Source organism: Phocoena phocoena, chromosome 1, assembly GCF_963924675.1.
Source record: "Phocoena phocoena chromosome 1, mPhoPho1.1, whole genome shotgun sequence".
Taxonomy (NCBI): domain Eukaryota; kingdom Metazoa; phylum Chordata; class Mammalia; order Artiodactyla; family Phocoenidae; genus Phocoena; species Phocoena phocoena.
In genome coordinates this window covers 74813501-74836093 of record NC_089219.1, presented here as the reverse complement: position 1 = coordinate 74836093, position 22593 = coordinate 74813501, and the positions used below count along the sequence as shown (strand labels likewise).

Below are 22593 nucleotides of genomic sequence, written 5' to 3'. Positions count from 1 at the left end.
GCCGGTGCACTAGAGCCGATGAGCCACAATTACTGAGCCTACGTGCTGCAACTACTGAAACCTGCAAACCTAGAGCCCATGCTCCGCAACAAGAGAAGCCATTGCAGTGGGAAGACCGCGCACCGCAACGAAGAGTAGCCCCCATTCGCTGCAACCAGAGGAAGCCTGTGCGCAGCAACGAAGACCCAATGCAGCCAAAAATAAATAAATTTATTTATTAAAAAAAATTACATAAGAAGATACATAATCATTAAAATTTCTTATGTGGTTTTTGGATTTTTTTGTCTTGAATTTCTGTGTACTTTCAATAACTGTTGAAAGCTACATTTTCCCCTTGGATATTAAAATTGAATTTCACTAGATTAGTATCTGCTATTCAACTCTTATATGTGCTGATGGGATTAGAAATATGATCTGTCTCAAGGGCAGTTCAACAACATGTATCAGAAATCTTTAAATAAATTTATATTCTTTACTTCATCAACTTGAAATCCATGGATTAATCCTAAAGAAATAATTGGCCAAGTGTGTAAAGATTAATGCATAAGAATGTAGCCTTGCTTGTAAAAGTGAAATATTGGAAACAACCTAAATATGTAACAGTTAGGGATTAGTTAAGTAAAGTGTGGTATGTTCATACTGGAATATTATGAAGCTATTAAAATTATCATGTAGATCTATAGTTTTAATTTGGGAAAATTATCACGATATTGCCCTGCTGTATCTTTGTTTTGTCCTTATTAAAATTGAATCCCCCTTCCTTGTAATTGAAAGGCACTAGAACCATTTGTCTCTTGACACCACTCCCATTTTGTTTATTTTAAGCATATAAAATGATATTTGGCCTTTCATTATTTACAGCAGGGATGCATATATCTAATTCACTAAAAATATCATAATACCACTAGAATATGAATATATAAAAAGAAGACTGTCTATGATCAATTTCTATTTTGTACTGCTTCAAGCTGACATTTGATCCACTTGTCCGGATTCTGGATGTGGTATTGGACTGTAGAATTTATAAGAGCCTTAAGAGCTGGGGATTTCTAGTAAGCGTTTACTGTTAGAGCCACTTCATTCCCACCAGTGGACTGCTCAGTGCCTGGGCCTTCTGGATCTCCAGCTTTCCAGCAAAAAAGTTGTAGCCTTGTTTCTTGAGAGAGAGCCCGTGGTCATTCTCCCCAGAAGCTAGATTTTCTGTCCTTCAACCCCGGTCTCCATTGATTGGACACTTCATGGCTCTAGCCAGACTACTGTGAGGCAGAACACCTGGTCTTCCTAATAAGCGTAGATGGATGGGCATTGTTTGAGTCCTTGCCCAGCCCCTCCTTGGCCAGAATCCCTCACTTTGGGGCTGCAAGAGATCTTGTCCTGAGATTAGTGTCTTGCCTGTCTGTTTGATACCCCATTTTGGGGTCTACTTTCAGACATGTGTCTGGAGGACTTGCCCCTCCTTGGCAGGAGTGTTCTCACACCCTTGGACTCCAGATCCTAGTCTTACCCATGGAGTCCTGGTCTTCTACTACCATCAGTGTTGAAGAGAGCCCAGGGAAGGAAACTGACTTGAAGTGATTGAGGTGGAAAATCCAATATGCAAACTCACACTGGTACAATTTGGATTAGGAGAATAAGAAAGAAGTGAACAAAAAGGTAAGGAAGGAGGATTGAGGCCAAAGTCGCCAGCCCTGCACCACATGCTTAACAAGTGTTGTCATTGTAGTTTGAAACTAAAAGATGGCAAAAGCAGATCAGGATTGGAATCAGAAGTGGTAGAAAATTAATCTCTTGGGGAAGCCATTTGGTCATGTGAAGAGTAACTCAACACCTGTTATCTGGGCAAGAATGTGCCTGGCATTACCAACCTGCCCTTGAGTAATGAACAGAACCTATAAGTAAGAAATGAGCTGGAAACCACCAGGAGAAGCCTTAACGTGCTATGCTATAATTGTTACCAGTGCAGGGGGGATTATTGCAAGGCTCAGAATATTTGACCTATTCCTGCCTCCATGACCATTCATTCATTCAGCCAACCAGCCAGCCAGCCATTCAGCAAATACCTGTCTTGAGGCAGCCAGGGCAGATGGGTCCTGGGGTTATCATGATGAACAAAATAGACACAGACCCTCCCTCACTGCGCTTGCACCTAACCTGGGAAACAGACAACGATGACTGATATGAGATAAATGCTGTGATAGGTGGTCGGGGGCCAGGGTCCTGGAGCAAAGGACATTTACACTGAGATTTGAAGGATGAACAGGGGTTGACTAGAACAAGGGGCTTAGCAATGGCAATTGGTGATTTAGTGATTGACTTTTCCAAAGAGTGATATTTGTTTCTTCTTTAAATTTCTTTCTAGGATGTTCAGTTCTTCTCCACAATGAATGAGTGCTACTATGATAAGCAGATGGACTTTTTTTATAATAGGAGCAACACTGACACTGCCGATGAGTGGACAGGAACGAAGCTTGTAATTGTTTTGTGTGTTGGAACATTCTTCTGCCTGTTTATCTTTTTTTCTAATTCTCTGGTCATCGCAGCAGTAATCAAAAACAGAAAGTTTCATTTCCCCTTCTACTACCTGTTGGCTAACCTAGCCGCTGCAGATTTCTTTGCTGGAATTGCCTATGTATACCTGATGTTTAACACTGGCCCAGTTTCAAAAACTCTGACTGTCAACCGCTGGTTTCTCCGCCAGGGGCTTCTGGACACTAGCTTAACAGCCTCCCTGACCAATCTGTTGGTTATTGCCGTGGAGAGGCACATGTCAATCATGAGGATGCGAGTCCACAGCAACCTGACCAAAAAGAGAGTGACGCTGCTCATCTTGTTCGTCTGGGCCATTGCCATCTTTATGGGGGCTGTCCCCACATTGGGCTGGAATTGCCTCTGTGACATCTCGGCCTGCTCTTCCCTGGCCCCCATTTATAGCAGGAGTTACCTCATTTTCTGGAGTGTGTCCAACCTCATGGCCTTCTTCATTATGGTCGTGGTGTACCTGCGGATCTACATGTACGTAAAGAGGAAAACCAACGTCTTATCTCCGCACACAAGTGGGTCCATCAGCCACCGGAGGACACCCATGAAGCTAATGAAGACGGTGATGACTGTCTTAGGTAAGAGGAACCAAGTCAGCCGTTATTCCCCTTCATTCAGCAAATATTTGTTGAGCACCTGCTGTATACAAGGCACTTACTAGGTAGTAGGAATGCAGCAGTGAACATGAACAGACCTAAACCCTCACCTGTCTGGAGCTTATACTCGAATAGGGGAAGACAATATAAGTATCCTAATGGGGACAAACAAAATAATTTTATAGTATATTCTATTATAAAGTTTGTAAAATAAGATGTTGAGTGGTCTAATGGGGAAAAATAAAGCAGGGAAGAGAGATAAGGAGTGTGCTAAGCTGTTATAGTTTGCAATTTTAAAAAGTGTTGTGAGGGACAGCCTCACCTAGCAGGTGACGTTTTAGCCAAGATGGGAAAGTGATGAGGGAGTGAACCATGTGGGTGTGGGGGGGAAGGGTGTTCCAGGCAGGAGATGCAGTGAGCGTAGGAGGCTGAACAGCAAGGGGGCCAGTGTGGCTGGAGTGGAGTGGAGGGAGGGTGGGAGGTGATGAGGTCAGAGAGTTGAGGTGGTATAGGTGGAGTGACTCAGATTCAGTCAGGCTGCACAGTTAATCACAAAGCCTTTGCTTTTCTGAGGGAGAGGAGGAGAAGCCATTGGAAGGTTTTGAACGAGGGAGTGACGTGATCTGACTTGAATTTTTTTTTTTAACATCTTTACTGGAGTATAATTGCTTTACAGTGGTGCGTTAGTTTCTGCTTTATAACAAAGTGAATCAGCTATACATATACATATATCCCCATATCTCTTCCCTCTTGCGTCTGCCTCCCTCCCACCCTCCTTATCCCACCACTCTAGGTGGTCACAAAGCACAGAGCTGATCTTGTGCTATGCGGCTGCTTCCCATGACTTGAATTTTAATGGCATCTCTCTGGCTGCTGTTTTGAGGAAGTACTGTAGTGGGGCAAGGGTAAAAACAGAGAACTGCTTAAGAGGGTATTTCAGTACTCAAGAGAGATGGAAATGACTAGGACCAGAGGGCAGTCTAGAGGTGATGCAACAAGGTTGCATTCTGAATTTTTTTTTTTTTTTTTTTTTTTTTTTGCGGTATGCGGGCGCCGTTGCGGAGCACAGGCTCCGGATGCGCAGGCTCAGCAGCCATGGCTCACGGGCCCAGGCGCTCCGCGGCATGTGGGATCTTCCCGGACCGGGGCACCAACCCGCATCCCCTGAATCGGCAGGCGGACTCTCAACCACTGCGCCACCAGGGAAGCCCCTGAGATTTTTTTACATGGTAGAGTCAATAGGATTTGCTGAGCAGTAAGGTATGAAGAAAGGCGGGAGGAGGAGGGGAGGGTGGAGCACGTCATTTGTGGGGATGCGGAAGACAGAAGAGGAGATTTGGAGGGAAGGTTGGGAGTCTGGCTTTGGACTAGCTAAGTTTAGGATTTTATTAGACAGTGAATTAAATTTCTCCTATTGAATCAAGAGTTGAGGATTTAGGTCTGGGCTGGAGATCTCTATTTGAGAGTCGTTTGGGGAAAAAAATGGTATTTTAAACCACAAGACTGGATGAGCCCACCATGGAGTTGAGTGTGGATGGAAGAGAGAAGAGGACCGAGGAACAAGTCCTGGGGTACTCCAACGTAGGGAGGGTGGGAAGGCAGGAAGCAATGTCACGAGAGCCCAGGAAAAGGAGAAGCCTGAAAACCCAGGAGAATACGGTGGCCTGGAAGCTGTGAGAAGGAAAGGGTGTATCAGCAATGTTAATACTCCTGAGAGGTGGAGCCAGATGCAGTCTTAGCAGAGTGGTAGTTGTTAGGTGACCTTGAGAAGATCAAAACTAGTGTAGCCAAGAGCCTGATGAGAAGGAAATGAAGAAATGGAGGGAGGAGAGTCTTTAAGACAGAGTTTAAACAGCTCTGAGGGGTTTTGCTCTCCACTGTGAGCCCTGGACCAAGAAGATACTTTTGGGGCAAAGAATTTTCCCTTCATTTTGTTTTCTCTATGGCAGGTAGCCAGTTGTGCCCCAATTCCAGTCCCGGGTTACAGGTAGAATTTGTGACATGTGGGCAAACAACTTCTGTGGCTTCACAGGCCTTGTGTTCTATGTTAGAGAGGTAATTTTCTCACCATGTGTGGTGGCTGCAGCCATGGGGACCATTATTGAGAGAGAGCCAGGAGTATATTCCTTTTAATTCCCAATGAAGGAACTATAAAATGAATTCTTGGGAAACAATTCATAACGGAGGATGCAGGGTATATATGGTGTGGTATGGGAGCCATCATGATGTCTCTAGGTCCTGAAACTGCTAATAAGATTTGGAGGTCAGCAGACACATAGTGTGATAGTTAAAATAATTTCAAACTGAGGATTTATTTTCATTAACAAATATTTATGTAGGGTTTAATATGTGTCAAACATTGTCCTAAGTGTTTTACAGATACTAACTTATTTAATTCCCATGGCAACCCTGTGAGATAGGTGCTACTGTCATCCCCCTACCAGATGAAGAAACTGAGTGGAGAGTTTAAGCAAGTATGCCCAAGGTCATTTGTTGTTAATGGTGGAAGCAAGACTGACCAGTTGGCCTTTGGAGTCCACATGTTTATTACCCCACTCTGTAGCTAGTTTTGCTTTATTTGGACATTTTACTGGCCTCCTCTTTGTCCTGTCTTCTGCTTTGACCGCCTCATTCTCCTTTTAGTGTCTTGACAAGAACATAGACAACAGTAAGAAGAAGAGTAATCACATTAATCCATTTTTCCACTCTTGAGCTAGAGCTATTGATGTTTTTGGTATTTATTGGTAGTGTCAGCAACTCTGCTGCTTTCCCTGCTTAACTTGCAAGCACAATCATTTGCTTGGCTCTGTATCTTGAGAAACTACCTGCCTAATTAAAGAGAAAACCTTTTTTCCAGCATGTTCTGTATTATATACAGCACGAGATGGCAAAAAAACTTCTGTCATCCTAGGTAGGACTTTTTGTGAGATGGTCATCACGGTCACCAGCTTCAGTGTCATATGTAACTTTGTCTGGAATGTATGGAAGGGCTTAAAACAGCTGTGTGGTTTGGGCGGGTGTGGTGTTGGATAAGGGCAAAACCAGAAGAAACAGTGAAATTGCTGAGTAGGTTAAGAGAAGTCAGGGCATCAAGATGAAACAACATTGGGGAATTGGTTAACATCAGGAAGACAGTTTGGTGTGGAGGACCTGGGGAAGTTCCTCAGTGGTGAGACAGGGATCTGGTGGAAGACAAGAAGTTTGGGGACGGGGGAAATGAAACCGAAGAGCTAGGTGGTATGAGGTTTTTAGGCTTCCAGCTCCTGACTTCTTCAGATAACAGATTTGGGTTTTAGCCCCATCTCTGGGATTTTCTACAGGGGTGATCTGAAGCACATTAGCTCACCTTTTCTTGGTTAAATTTCCTCATCTGAGGTTGAATAGGTAAACTTTAAATTCTTTCCAAGTTATGAAATTCAGTAATCCTACCATGACAGTAAGTAGCCAAAGCCAACACAGAGTTCGTGGATTGACTGTGTATCAAAGCACAGAGTCCCCTTCCATGAGAGCATCTTTCATGGTGCTCCTTAGGAAGGAAGCCCCTTAGTTGCTCTATCTGGTACATGTAAGAATTTGGTTGCCTAATACAGGTGTTTCTCATATAGTAGTATATGCATTAGAAAAATCAACAGGACTGGCAGGACCTACCATCACTGTAGTCATTGGTTCTGAGTATATGGAAATTAATAGCTTAATACTTATTTCATTAATGATTACCTGATTTAAATATCTTCATGATAAAATGCTAAACCTTTCTATTTACTCCTTGATATATATTTTGTAGGAAAGGTTAATTTAAGATTAAAGATTCTTATATATGTAACTTCTTTTAAGTCTTAGAAAGTTAATCAATAAATATATATCAACTGTCTGTTAAATAGCATCTAAGAGGCAAAGGGCTGCATGTATTCAGTTAGCTTAATCTCATTTCAGAGAAGGAAGAATGGATAATTAGGGGCGGTAGAGTTTGGGGAAGGCTTCTTAGGGAGCTTGGGGTGTGATCTGGAAGGATGGGTGGGATTTGTATTGGCAGGAGGGAAAGAATTCTGTGTAGGAGAAACAGTATAATCAGCAGTGTGATGGCAGAGACATGTAAAGCTTGTGCAGTAACACAAGGAAGGCCCCATGGAACTCAGATGCATGTTGAGGTACAAGGGGAAATAACTCAGCTATGAGCCAGAAAAGTTTAGTTGGCCATGCTCTTTGGAAGGAGAGGGGTAGACCAGATGACCTTTGTGTTTCTTTCTGGCTTTAGGATTTTGGTTGAACACAAAAAGCATACAGAGCCAGATGGGTCGTAGTGATGATGGTGGGGTGGATTTTAAATCTGTGTGTGACCGGAAAGGCATCTAGGCATTGTGTTCCCATTTCAGCAGCCCTGAGGCAGAATGCTGCTCAATTCTGGGTTACAATGTGTGATGGGCCTTTTACGTGAAAGAAGTTGCTTATTTTTTAATTTAATTAATTAATTAATTTATCGGCTGCATTGGGTCTTTGTTGCTGCGCACAGGCTTTCTCCAGTTGCAGCAAGCTGGGGCCACTTTTCGCTGCGGTGAGCAGGCCTCCCATTGCGGTGGCCTCTCTCATTGCGGAGCACGGGCTCCAGGAGTGTGGGCCTCAGCAGTTGCAGCACACGGGCTTAGCAGCTGTGGCTCACGGACTCCAGAGCTCAAGCTCAGCAGCTGTGGCGCACAGGCCCAGCTGCTCCGAGGCATGTGGGATCTTCCCAGACCAGGGCTCGAACCCATGTCCCCTGCATCGGCAGGCAGACTCCCAACGACTGCACCACCAGTTGCTTGTTGAATGTTCTCATCGAAAAGACATTGGAGACATATGATCCTACTTTCCACAGGGCACCAAGGCCCTGCCAAGAGAGACTCCTGTATTTTGAAATCTTACTTGTCAGCCAGCCTAATCAGTCACAGCAACCCCAAACACACAAGATACCCCGTGTGGAAACCTCTTATTTATTGTCAAACAACATACGATGTGAACTGTGCACACATGGATGTTTTATTTTCCAGGAAATGGGCTGGGCTTTCTTTTATTCTGCAGTATCTTGAAATGCAAAAGAAAAGAAAGATTCAAAGGATTTGTGAACCATACTTTTGAAATCTTTCATAAACCTTCCTGTCTCTTAGGATGGTGATTTTCAAATTGTAAGTTGTGACCTACTCGCAAGTAGTGAACTCAATTAGGAGACTGTTACTGACACTTTTAAAAAATGACATAAAGTAGAAAAGAAGAGAAAATATCAGAGTGCATTGCATATAGTAGGTATAAGTGTATTTCATAATGTTTGTGTGAGACTGGATTATGGTGTGTGTGTGTATATATATATATCTTGCTATGGGTTATAGTGAAGAACATTTGAAAAGCCATGGTCTTAGGGTCCAGGTTACTTTTTTGGCCAATAAGGATAGAGCTTTTCAAAAATATGAGCAACATTACAGTTAAGGGACTTTGAAAAGGTTTGCGGTCATCGAAACAAAGAGCTGGAATTTTTTATTTCTCCCTTCTACTTTTCCACTCCGATCAATGCTGAATCCACCTTGCCTTCTCTCAGGGGAGAGGTGAGGGAGACAAAGTGGTGGTAAGAGGATAAACAGTACCAGGAGTTCTCATGCTAGGAAATGGGTGAAAACTTAGTGCCATATAAGCCTTGCTGGAGTACTACTAACAATCATACATGACATTTCTGCGACACTATGTCTTTTTCAGTGTTTTAATACATTATTCTCATTTGGTCTCATGGAAATTCTGTATGGTAAGTGGGGAAGATAGCATTATCCTATTTTCTTCCTACTCCCCTAAATGCACCCTCTACTCAGCTATAGGTAATTATTTACAGTTTTTCACTTTACACTGCTAGGCCTTTGCTTCAGCTGGAATACCTTTCCTCTTGTTTTGCCTGGGAAACTTGCATTCATCTTGTAAGATTCAACTCAAGGGCTTATCTTCTCTGAATCTTGCCTAGATGAATCTGATCCTACCTCCTTTGGGCCACTCTCTATCTTGTCCATACCTCAATCAGTGTACTTCATTTGTTTACATGCCTTTATCTTGAACTAGGGTGTACATTCTTTGAAGTTGAGGGTGTACATTCTTTGAAGTTTACATGCCTTTATCTTGAACTAGGGTGTACATTCTTTGAAGTTGAGGTCTGTACCTTATTTATCTACCTTTGCATATCTAACATGTAGCACGCTGTCTGGAACACACTTGTTGAGGTTATAACAAGGAATAAGTGAGGAAATCAAGGTTTAGAGGAGTGGCTTTTCAAAAGCGGAAATAAAAGTAGAACCCAGGTTTCCTCATGTGCAGCCTGACCTTTGGCACGCTCTGGCTGTTACACGCCTGTGAGGTAAACAATGGCATGAGAGGAGTGAGTGGGTATCCCATTTCATAGGGTGGGAAACAGAGGTCTCTCTTGGGAAGAGGAAAACAAATGAACATTTGTTGATTGCTTACTATGAGGAGGTCTGCATCTTACACTCTTTTAGGATTTTATTTCATTTAACCCTCATGACAGCTCCCTGCAGATCTGTTTAATAGATGAGGAAACTCGGATGGACTTAAGCATCTTCCCCATAGACCCATACTGGAAAAAATAATAATAGTTAATATTCACCGTGTGCAATACATGGTTTCTGAGACACGTTTTATGGCATTTAATCTTCATGACAATGCTATGAGGGAGGTTCTGTTATTATTACCAGGAAACTGAGGCCCAGAGAGGTTCAGTGTCTTGCCCAAGATTAGTAGCAGAGCTGAGATTCAAATACACGCAGACTGGCTCCAGGAACCAATTTTTCAAGGTTAATTAGCAGCCTCTTGAAAGTGATAGGGCTAGAACAACATCTACCCAGGTAATGACATTTATAACTTGTATCTCCCTTAATTTCTAGTTAAGTTTATTTCAGTAAAGGTACTTGATCTCTCGATGTTTACCTTGCTCTTGATTTGTTTTAAAGATTCTGCAGCTTGGTGACAGTTATGACATCTCCCAGGGAATGACAGCTCCACATTCTTCAAACTTTATGTTCATTAAAGTATATGGCAAGAGTAGGGGCTTTGGAATAGGGAGGGAACCAGATTTAAATCCTGGCTTTGCAGCTTCCAAGTTGCATAACCCTGAGCAATTCACCTGACCTCCCTGTGACTTAGTTTTCCCATCTGTAAAATGGGGATAATATCAGTACCCCTGGCATGGCAAGTTTTTATGGAAACAATGAGACAATGCACTTAAAATACCTAGTGTAGTGCTTGACACATAGAAAGTACTAAACAATTTACATAGTAAGTACTAAGAAGAGTTAGGTAATCTGAAGAGCCTTGCCCTGTATTCAAGCAGAGTGCGCTTGTTCCCCAGTAATGTCACAGGTACTGTGGAGAGGGGGACTAGGGACCTACCGTCATAACGGCAGGTTTTGTACTGTGGACAAGTAGCCAGGAGGAAGCTAACTGGATGTGCTTTGCAAAGGCTATCCGACAGCAGACAAATGGCACCAGTTAAGTTCCTGGATACCCAGGCCAATCTGAAAACACGGTCACCACAGATCTGAAAAGCTCTGTGCTTGCGTTGCTAAGTCCCTATAAACCATCTTCTACCACCACCCCCCCACCCCACTGCCCCCAGTGCCGGTGAAATTCTGTTAATGATTCCTATCTCTGCCAAATGATCTTTGCATTAATAATTCATTTTGCTTTTGCAACATTTATGAATAAAACATGATAAGTGAGACCCTGACCATCAAGTGTTAGCTTAATAAGAATCCTGTAATATAGCACCAACATCTTGTGTGTGGATCTATAAAACATTCCTCATGAGAAACTGTCCCCATCTTGCTAATGAATCCTACCAGGATTCCTAGTTAACCAAGTACTATTACCACCTTTACTAGGATTGGGAAGTTTGCCCTTTGTCTGAAAAGAATTGGGAACACACACACGCACGCACGCACGCACACACACAGAAACTAGGAGTGAAGAGAAACTAACTGTGGTCCCCAGGAATTCTGAAACGTTTGTTTTTAGCTTCTGTGACCTTGTAGTGGCTTCTACATCACAGAAGCCTGCTTTCAATGTTTGCTGCCTTGCATGCCTTTGTAATCAAATATCTGTTAAAAAAAAAAAAAAGTTAAAGCTTTGCTTTAAGAAACGCTGAGTGAAACGATCAGATTTTTGGCACTCAAGAGTTTGCTTGTTGCTGTGCAGTCATATCAGAATGACTAATTCTTTTCAGAGTCAAGCCACCCAGGCACCACTACTCAGTACATTTTGTCCAGGGGTGTTTGTACTTTTGTCTTGAAAACAGCTAATCAAAGGAGCACCTTTGTGGCAGACGCTTTTCCTCTGGGCTTCATGTCATTGCAGCAGGGGCCTTCGGGAGAGGGACCTTTGCTCCCAGGCAAGCTGTATATGAATGAAGGCAAAAATGTAATCGCTCCCCAGGTGCTGCCCCCAACAATACAGTGTGACAGACCCCTCCATTCGGAGGAGGAACGTGGTGACTGAGAAAACCTCAACGTCTGATGTTAAAGGGAAGATAGCTGCAAATTTTAAAAAAAATCAGTCACTGTATGCCTCTCCATCCCACCTTTTCAAATTGGCTGTGCTTCTTGATATCTTTTCTTAACCCCACAGTTTTAGGAGTCTGTTCCTCCCCTTCTGCCTCTGCTGTACGTAGCCCTTTGTTATCTTGAGTCTGGCTTTTGGTTCTTTTATTTTTTTCCTGCTTTACTGTTTCAGATGCCTTCCTTTGCAGTCAGTTCAAAAGTCATTTTACCAGATCTTTGTCGTCGTTTCCGGTGTAATCACTGTTTTGCCTTCTTCCTGCTTCTGTTTCCTCCATATATCCCTTCAGTTCTGTTCTTCTAAATCCATTCAGCTTCTTTTATTTCCCTATCACACTCCCTCCTTCAGAACTCTTTTTTTTTCCCTGGTTTTTCATCTTTTCAGAAACCTGAAACCTTCCTCTTCAGCCGGAACAATTATTGAATATTTCCTGAGTACCAGGTACAGGAACACTTCTCAAGTTCTACCTCTTTGTTTGTTTCCCCCCCAACTTTATTGAGGAATAATTGTCAAATATAAGTGTATATTTTTAAAGTACACAACATGATGATTTGATAGACATACACATTGAGGAATGATTACCAAGATCAAGATAATTAACACATTTCATCTGTCACATAGTTAACTCTGTGCCTTTTTTGTGGTGAGAATGCTTAAGAGATGCTCTCAGAAACTTTCAAGTATACAGTACTGTATTATTAACTACAGTCATCATGCTATACATTAGATCCTCAGAACTTACACTTCTTCTAACTGAAAATTTGTACCTTTGACCTACATCTCTCATTCCTCCTCCCCCTGCCTCTGGTACCCACCATTCTGTTTCATTTCTGTGAACTCAGCCTTTTGTTTTTTTTTTTTTATAAAGATTCCACATATATGTGGTGTGTACAGCATTTGTCTTTCTCTGTCTGACTTACTTCACTTAACAGAGAAGTTTCATTACCCAACTACATCCAACTCTCCTGCACCCAGCCTCCTGGAAGGGTTAGAGTTCCAGAACTCAGTCAGGCCCTCTCTCAGGGCCTTGACTTCTGCCAAAGGAGAATGTAGTTGTTACCTGTCACATCACTTGACTAACTTAACACCTGGAACAGCAAGGTATATGTTGATCCATGGTAGAATTTTTACCAAATCCGTGTTAACATTGTACTTTTAAAATTTCCACTGGGGACTGCATTCACTGTGTAGCTAAAGCAAACATTTTGGGGAGGAATTAGGAGTAAAGGGTGTTTGCCGGAATCATAGCATGTCACAGACCTAGGGGTCAGCATGGAAGCTGGGATAAAGGGTGGGCAAACCAGGCAGTATTGGCGGGGGTATACCAGGTAGGCAGCCCTTCCCCCTGCTGTAGGCCAGGTACCTACTCTTTCTCCCTCCTCACCAGACTGGTATCATAGCTCTGCAGAGTGTGAGAAGGAAAGATCCCATTACCTAGAAAATCAATATCTGTTGAGAGATTTATCCAAGTTCATCTTGTAAATCATTGCTAGTGTTGGGGCCAGAGCTCCGGATTTCCTAGTTTCTGCTGCTTCTTGTGGGTCTCTCTTCTTGCTTTGGTGAAAGACACCTGTGCTTGGGTGCCTGAGTGGCAGTGATAAACAATAAGTTGTTTATTTCCATCAAGTCAGAGAGTTTACGGTGGGCCTATTTTATCCTTTACATTTTCTTAACAAGAAGAGATATCTGCTTTTTTATTGAGTACCTACTTGATTTTAGGCAGTATACTAACTCTAAGACATGGCCTCTGTCCTGAAGGCTACGAATCTGTGCTGCTCTGAAGTTTTATGGTTGTCGGGAGATAGCCATGGTTTGAGTCAACGGTTGGGTTACGTATGAGATAAATTACACCACGGCAGATCTGCTCCGTGTGGCGTTTTGGGCGAATGACTTATAGGGAACCCTGTTTATAGGCTTATCTGAGGAATGAAGAAGCTTACCCCAAAAAAGATAAAAAGAAATATAGGAAAAAGAAATACAGATAAAAAGAAACAAAGAATTATATACAAGAGCCAAGTGAAGGGTCCAGGCAAATAGTGCTGTGGGTTTGGATGGTCTTTGGAGGCCTCCTTGAAGAGAGGGGATATGAGTGGATCTCAGTGTGACAAGTGGAGAGGAGAGGGTAAGGCCTTACCGATAGGGGGAAAGATAGGGTAGGAGACAGGCATACATACATCTAGGGAGACCATGCCAGGGCCGGGACAGGGAGGAGGGGGGAAACAGGGCAGAGGCAGGTTTCTGGAATAAGGGCTTTGCATGGTTTGAGAAGTGACTGGACCAGAGATTGGAAGGTGTTGAGTCCTGAGATTGTGTGGACTTTATTGTCAAGTGTCTACAGAGACTGAGTAGAACACCTTGGTGTGTGGATTGGGCCTAGGGTAGGAATAAGGCACTAGGGAGGGGTGGCACCTGTGGCTAATGGGACAGTTCAACTTTTGTTAAAAGCCCTGCAGGCGAAGTTAAGTAGGTCTGTGGCCAGTCATAAGCCCATAGCTAAGTTGCCTCATCTGGCAGCAGAGAGCCCCTGTAGGATCTTGGGGTATTGGTGGGTTGAGAAGAAGGTGGGAGCTGCGAGGTGGGCTGGAGAGGGAGAGATCACTTAGGGGACTGCTGGGATTGGCCCAGGGCTCTGTGGGCGGTAGGTAGCTCAGATGCCCGAGAGAGACAGAGCTGGCTCGTCATAGTAGGTGCTGCAGGAAAGTACATCTGTCACCAGCAGGCCCAGTCTACACGGGGAGGGAGGAACAGCCAGGGAGGACCAACGGGGACTGCAGGGGAGCAGAAGGGGAGCATGAGCTTGTGGAAATCTGGTAGGAGACAAAGGTGGAATAAGCAGGTGGCCAAGGTCAGAGAGATCTGGAAGCAGGAATCCATCATGGGAACTGAACTAGGATTCAGGGCCAGGGGACTGGCAAAAACAAGATTGGACCTAATCAAGCTTTTCCCACTTTGCTTAAGGCTTTTCAGCTTTGCCCTTCCCCCTCCCAGCTGACTTCTCCTTCCTTGCTTCCTTCTAACCAAGAAGATAGAAGTTACCTGGCATGAATTCCCCTAATTTCCCTCCCTTCACCGGCTTAGCCAACCTACAAAGGCCCCCCCCGTAACCTTCTAGCTTTTCTGTGAGAATCATTTCCCACCTCCCCAGGGGCCTCATCCTTATTCTTGCTCTCCTGTGCTCTATTTTTGGTCATTAAGAAATATAACCCTTGATCTTACCTCCCTTTTCTAACTACTGCTCTGTGTCCTTCCATTTATTCTGTTTTCTTAATACCTTAAACCATGATAAGCTAGCTCTGACCCTGCCACTCTACTAAGACCGTGCTGATGAAGCCATACTGTTGCTTAACATTGAGTCTGTCTGGATTCCTTCCTCCCTGTTTTCCCTGCTCCAGGCCTTCCTCCATACCACCAGCTGAGGGATCTTCCTAAAAAGCACAATTAACTCTGATCTTTTCTCTCTCTTCCTACATATTACGTAAAACTCAACTGCCTTAGCTGGAATTGCAAGACCCCTTTCACAGCTCTGTTTCCGGTCTTCTTTTCCAAATGCCTCTTCACACCCACCCCGCCAGCCCATGCTTCCGTTGTGTCAGACTTCTCACCACCACTCTGGAGGAATGCAGGGATGGCTTGATACTCCTTGTGGTTTTTCTTAGCAGGGCAAACTCCTATCCATCTTTCAGGATCCTTCTCTGTGATATTGTCTGACTCTCTCAGGCAGAGTTAATTATGCAGTGCTTCTATAGCACACTATTTATATGCATAAAAGTATTTAGCTCACTTTATTACAATTTATTTACTAAATGCCCTTACCTCTACTAGACTGGGAGCTTGTCAAAGTCAGGACTGTGTCTACCTTCATTCTGAAGTGCCTGGCACACAGTAGGTACTCAACAAATGTTTATATAATGAACTAACAAACATATTTACTGGATGGGTCACTGGGAGGCAGCTGTCCCAGCCTCCATCCTTGTCCTTGTCATAACCACAGGGATGGTCCTACTGCCACTCAGGATCCTTCTTACTAACCCTAGGGTATCTTAACATGATTTCTTCCTGGAATGCAGGCCCCCTATGTCCTGCTTCTCACCAGTGGTCTTGTTTTGAGCTGGGGGAAATTTGAAGAGGGTAGCAAGTAAAGCTGGGATGGGAATTGACTTGTGTGAGGAGTGACCCTAAGGCATCAAAGGAGATTTCTTTGGGAGGCATGGGGCTAGAGGTTGAGGGAGCTCCAGAAAATACCTGGAGTTTATGTTACTTGGGAAGCAATTACATCAGGGCTGCTGACAGGTCCAGCTACATAATTTGTGGACCTCTTATAAAGAAGGCAGGAAAGGGGAGGACTGAGAGTGGATTGAGAGTTTAGGGTTAGCAGATGCAACCTATTATATATAGACTGGATAAACAGCAAGGTCCTACTGTATAGCACAAGGAACTATATTCAATATCCTGTGATAAGCCATCATGGAAAAGAATATAAAAAAGAATGTATATCTATGTATAACTGAATCACTTTGCTGTACAGCAGAAATTAACACATTGTAAATCAACTATACTTCAAAAACATTTTTTTTTAAATTATAACAAAAAAGCAGGGGAAAGAAGTGCTGCCTTCCTTCCTTCTGCACCTCTCCTCTACTCACACCCATGCTCATCGTCCCGTCAAACTTTACTTACAAAAAAATAAGTTCAAAGGTACGCTTAGGATTTCAAGGCGGCCGCAGCAGAGCTTTAAGCCAGGCGCAGGGCCCTTGTGAGTGACTTGTGACTGCACAGGCTTCATGCCCACGGGGCTGGCCCTGGCTGCTGAGTTTGACCCCTTGACCTTAACTAGCCCAGGACCCAGCTACTGTGATGCACAGCACTTTGAACGACTTAGGTCTCATTGAATCTGCTCCTTCAGTTTTACGAGGACCAGCCATGTGTGTCGTTTCATGATGTCTCCTCGATTGCGAGAGAGGTGTTTTCTTAGAGGCTTCCTTGTCTTCACTGGGGCCTGTGCCTGTTTCCAGGGTCCTGTTTCAAGGGTGATGCTCCTTATCACCAGGCTTGAGTACTCATGGGAGGTAAAGTGGGGCTGTGTGACTGACACAGGCCCAGGGCTCTCGCTTAGAGCTTATATGTTACTGGGCTTTCAGATCTGGACTTACCCAGGAGTCAGGGAACGGTCTGTTCCTGCTCTGTATCTGCTCTGAGTTGCCTGTCTGGGTCCAGGGCAAGGCTTATGAGATAAGTGCTATATTCAGAGCACTCCACCTCATGACTGGGTCACCTCAAGAACCCTGCAAGTGGGCCTTGTGCGAAAGGTCAGGGCTTGTCACTCGAATAATTCCTCCTTTGAGAGGTCCGTGTTTTCCTCCCCAGGACACGTTTCAAGCTCCTCGATCCTGGGGCTCCTCATTGCTAGGTCTGACGTTCTGTGGAAGGCTCTGGGTTCCAAAGGAGTTATAGTGAGTTTATTCCTGAGGGTCCAGATGCTGGAAAGCATGTAGCCAAGTTCCTAGGATCTGCATGGCCGCTTAGGTATCTCGCTGTTTCTCCAGAGACACATGGCAAGCCTTTCTGTTTAGGCTTACAAACACACATTTATTTTCTCACAGTTTGGAGGCTGGAAGTCTAAGATCAAGCAGGGCTGGTTTTTACTGAGACCTGTCTCCTTGGCTTGTAGATGGATGTCTCCTTGCTGTGTCCTCACATGGCCTCTTCTCTAACCATGACATGGCAGGCTTTTGAAAGCCATCTCCGAGTGGAGTTCAGTGCTGTCACCGAGACTAGGGAACATAAGGATGTTGAAGTGGCACAGCAGACCTGAGTGGTTCTGGGCGCTCCATTGACTCTCTGTGCAGCTTGGAAGCTGAAAGTGTGTCTCTTCAGTAGCATGGAATGGACCCTCAGAAGGACATTGAAGTGGTCCTACAAGAGGTTAATGCTAATTTATGGGGTAATAACTGGACTCTCCTCATTTGGAGGGGAAATCTTGTTCCTCTGCTTTAAGGCAACCTGCGGTTCAGAGACGGCAGCATTGGCATGAGCCTGGAGAATCTTTAGGATTCCTGATTCTTCTTTGTTGGCCTCTGTATAACAAGGGGCCATGTAGACCCTCCCGACTCAGGGAGTCTCGCTGAATGCAGTCCCCAGGGACAATGCCAAGAACCAACCCCTGAATTCTGGATTTCTGTCATTTGGGAGAAATATTGGCCAGCCTGGGGGCCCTGCAGGGACAGTCTGGAAGTTCTTAAGTTGAGGGCTTTCTTGGATTCCCTCAATCTCAGGAATGATGTAACATAGGAGACTTCACTGTTAGGTGGGAGAGTTAGGCCTTAACCTCCCCAGATGGAAAAGTGATGCTTGGGCTCAGCCTGGGGGTGGTCTCAGTGATTATAGAGTGGAGGAGCCGTGGCCTTCAGGATCTGGCAAAGAAGGATGGGGATCTCTAAACCGAGGAGTTCCCTGGGATCTGGCTCTGCAGCCCCTCTGAAGCCCCCAGGGTTAGGCTCTGGGAAGCTGGGATTTCAGGGCAGCCTCAAGAAGCTTCAGACTCTCAGGGTCTCAGGAGAGAGTGGCCTCTTTGGATCGTTTAGAGGCACTGGCCATTCAGAGAACACAGCTAAGCCAGAGCTCATCAGCCAGAGGCAGCCCTGGACAATGGAAAAGACAGTAGGCTAGGGTCCGAGGGTTCTGTAGGAGAGGCCTCATTCTCTTAAGGTCCCTTGAAGACTTTTTGGAGCACAGTAATGCCTGTTCCACATTTGTAGGTCAAGGGCATAGGCTGAGACCACCCTTCCTATGCTGAGCAAGGAAGGCTAGGTGCAAATCTCGCTGGATTCATGTCTCCATGGGAGATAAAGTTCTCTAGCAGCTGTGGGCTCCTCTGGAGTTTCCTAGGGAGCTCTCTGGGCATTCCCTTGGCATGGGAAGTGGATGCCTGGAGACCTGAGAGGGCAGATGTGCCCCTGCAGTCCGGTGGCCACCTAGGTGGAGCTTTTCCCCTGCACTTCCAGACCAGGATAGGGTCACAGAGTGATGGCAGGAGCCCCATGTAGGGTTGAGGAAGTAGTGCAGGTGGGGGCTGGCCACGTTCAGGAGGAGAGCACTGTTCCCTTCAAGCTGCCAGTGTCCGATCTCTGTAGCAGGTGCAGGCTGGGGCGGCTGGCAGGCGGGGGCTGGGCTGTAGGGGTCATAGTGGAGGGAGGGAGCTGACTCTGGGCCTGTGCCTGCTGTTAAAGGAGGTACTGAGGGAGTGCCACGGAGTAAAGTGTAAAGTGGCAGGTCCTCAATGGCAGCACGGGCCTGAGAATAGTGCCCAGGAGCCACCAAGGAAGGGTTTGGGATCCAGCCAGGAGAGCTGGCGACGACAGATGCCACTTCCTGCAGCAGCCAGGTACAGGCAGCCCTCTTGGGAGCAGCAGCTGGAAGTCAGGGTCAGGGAAACCTGGCTGTGGATAACGGGAACCTGATCATCGACCCAGACCCGGCTGGGATCACCATGGGTGGATGCATGCATGATGGGCGGGGGGCCGGAAGGTCCCTGACAGGCGTTGGGGAGAGGCCCAGCCTCAGCAGACCTTGAGTGTCAGGTCACCATGGAGACCTAATTAGTGGGGCAGGGATATAAGGCTGACACCACGGTTAAGGCTGAACTGAGGCTTGGGGCTCTTCAGATTCCTCCTGTTCAGAGATAGGCTCTAACTGGTTCGAAGTGCTTGGTTTGGAGGGTTGAGGAAAGAGGACCCAGACAATTCATTACAGAATGTGGTGGTACTTTGCATCAAGATCCCCCGGGCAACATTTTCCACATATGCAGAGCTCTCTCTCCCTTCCTACACACACACACCAGTTTCTACTTCAGTGGTCTGCTGGCACAGCCCTGACATGCATGTTTTGGAAAAACTACCAGGGTGTTCTGAATGCCCTCATCCCATGCATAAACACTTCAGAGGCAAGAGTTCCTGTGATGGCAGTGAGAAAAGAAAAGGAAAGATGGAATTAAAAGACATTAAAATGATAGATGCCTCAGAAGGTGGAGACATATCGACATGAGGGGAGCAGCAAAAGGATGATTTCAGCTTCAGAATTTTACATTTGGATGACTGAAAGAACAAAGAAAATGCTGGTGTAGAGATGGGAGAAGTTCAGTGAAATAGAGAGATCCAGACCCAAATCTCTGATAGAAAATATCATTTCTTTAAAAACCTTTAGAAAATACGTGTTCCCCCAAGCCCAATCTCTAGGAGAATGACCTGCAGGGTAGACCCTCACAACTTCCAGATACCACATCAAAGCTGCATCATTTGCTCTGATAGGACCCATCTATTTAATACATTTCTTCCCTTCTGCCTCTATATCATGGAGACTTAACACATTTTTTGTCCTTGTCTTGTTCTTTTCTCTATAGGAATAAACTATTTTGTTAGGTTGAAATTAGCCAGTGTGAATTTGTGTCAGATCTCATTTGCCCTGATACAAATAACCCCTTTGTGGGTCATGAAAACAATTTAATGGTGTGGTCTAAAGGAGAAGACAATATTACTCAAGCAATTAACACCAGGGGACTTCTCGCTGACCTCTCACGATGACCTGCAAACTGTGCTTCCAGTATTATTGCACTCTTGAGGGAGCATGGAGTGAAAGCTTGCCCCCAGATATTTTAGAGAATGCTTTATGTGGAAAAAGTCATAAAATACAGGCAGAGAAAGATAAGTAGCTATAAATAAGAGGGGAGAAGGGACTTTGGGAATTAACCTGATGACAAGGTCGACTTGTTTGGAGCAGCACGTCTTCAACACCAGTATGTCTGAATTGGGCACAGGACCCCGTTGCTATAGCATCTTGAAGACAAAAATTGCACGGGGTTCTGCAATATTGCGTTTTGCGATTCTCTAATAGGACTGCAACTTTCAAGGAAGTGCAAATTAGGCCTAGCATCTCTAGCCTTAATTATTCTTTTTTCTTTTAATATTTCTTTATTTTATTTCTTTATTTTTTTGGCTGCATCGGGTCTTAGTTGTGGCACATGGGATCTTTCCTTGCAGCGTGGGTGTCACTGCTCTCCATTGTGGCATGTGGGCTTCTCTCTAGTTGTGGCGTGAGGGCTTAGTTGCTCCGCCACATGTGGGATCTTAGTTCCACCACCAAGTATCGAACCCGCATCCTCTGCTTTGGAAGGTGGATTCTTTACCACTGGACCACCAGGGAAGTCCCTAGCCTTAATTCTGAGTGTTGGGTGAACGCCTGTGAGGCAGGGAGTGGTGCCTCCATTTTTTCATCTTTATATTGTTCTGTGAACTACACACAGTTGGGCTCAAGAAATGTTTGTTGATTTGAATTATCCAAGCAAAGAAATCTTTGAGAAGACAGTCTTTTCCTACCTTGAGACATGGATGATACTCCCAAGGAATAATAATTATTATTTAAAACTAATGTCTAGGAGCAGTGTAATTGGTAGTTGTTTACTGTTTAGTTATATAGCTGAAACATCTTTAAAATGCCTGTTTTAACACTTAGGAAAATTTATCTGGGAAGTCTTTTTGACAATCTTTTATGATCAATAAACATACTATCTCAAATTTGGGTTTTAGACCCATAGTAGTGGGAAATTGATAGAACTTTGTAACATTGATTAAAATTTTCTTGCTTAGGCAGAAATAGAGATACAGATGTAGAGAACAAACGTATGGACACCAAGGGGGAAAAGCGCGATGGGGGGTAGGATGAATTGGGAGATTGGGATTGACATATATACACTAATATGTATAAAACAGATAACTAATAAGAACCTGCTGTATAAAAAATTCAAATAAAAAAAGAAAAAGCAGAAAATCTGAATATACCAATAACCATGTAATAAATTGAAACACTTGTCAAAGAGGTATTCTCTGAAAAGGTATGAAGCTCAGATGGTTTTAGCAAGAAGTTCTTCCCAATTCTGAGAAGGAATATTTTTGTCCTGTTTGAACTGTTACAAAGCATGGAAGACATGCAAAATGTCACAGTTCATGTTATCAAATTATGTTGCTGTTCTTTATAACTACTCTTCCCCACACCCCACTCAGCCCCAAGCTTTATGATTTGTAATTTGCTGCCTCAAGGATTTTTGAACAGTTATCGCTCCTCTTTCGCAAAAACTCCATTGAAGAGATCAGTTTAAGTATTTTCATGGTGGAGACCAGTTTTTCCTTAGAGGAAAGCCACGAAGAAGTTCCCTTGAACTGATAAGAAAGAAAGATTTATAATTCCCGAAAACATCAGGGACCTGTACTGTGTGCTCTGGCATATTCGAGAAAGCAGTAAAACCTCTGGGGAAAATGGCAGCACACGGATCTAGGACTGAATAATAGGTGGCTTGGGAGCAACTGAGGAGCAGAGGTGACTGATGACAAGGGTTTCTTCCAATGCCTTGGTACTTTGTAAGACCCCAGAAGCTTTATACTACCTCAGTAATAGGAAGGGGACTCAAGGATAACTAACTGAATTTCCTGCCAACCTAGGGGCATATGTGCTTGAAGTTGGAAGTAAATTGACTTAAAAGTAATAAAAACTGATATTTCTGTAACAATTGAGTTTGTACATTAAGATCATACCTACTACATACAGATTAAAAAATTTTAAATGTATTTCTGGTGAATTAAATCTGGGAGAATAATTTGAAAAATCACACTGGGATAATTCTACAAATATAAGAATGTTTAAATATTGAAAAAAATTTGCTTGATGGAGGGAATTCCCTGGAAATCCTGTGGTAAGGACTCCACACTTTCACTGCTGTGGGCCCGGGTTCAATCCCTGGTCAGGGAACTAAGATCCCACAAGCCGCATGGCACAGACAAAAAAAAAAAAAAAAAATGCTTGCTTGAAGCTGAGGGAATTGGAGCCCACACACCTT

The 22593-nt window shown here is 44.2% G+C and overlaps 1 protein-coding gene across 1 annotated transcript in view; it reads left to right on the top strand.

The window, feature by feature from the left end:
* Positions 1 to 2380: 2380 nt before the first annotated feature.
* The window catches only part of LPAR3 (lysophosphatidic acid receptor 3), a 46142-nt gene continuing 25929 nt past the window's right edge, over positions 2381 to 22593 (top strand). The window contains exon 1 of the mRNA XM_065891640.1: positions 2381 to 3116. Within this exon, the coding sequence (XP_065747712.1) occupies positions 2381 to 3116 (736 nt within the window). The remainder of the gene's footprint in view (positions 3117 to 22593) is intronic.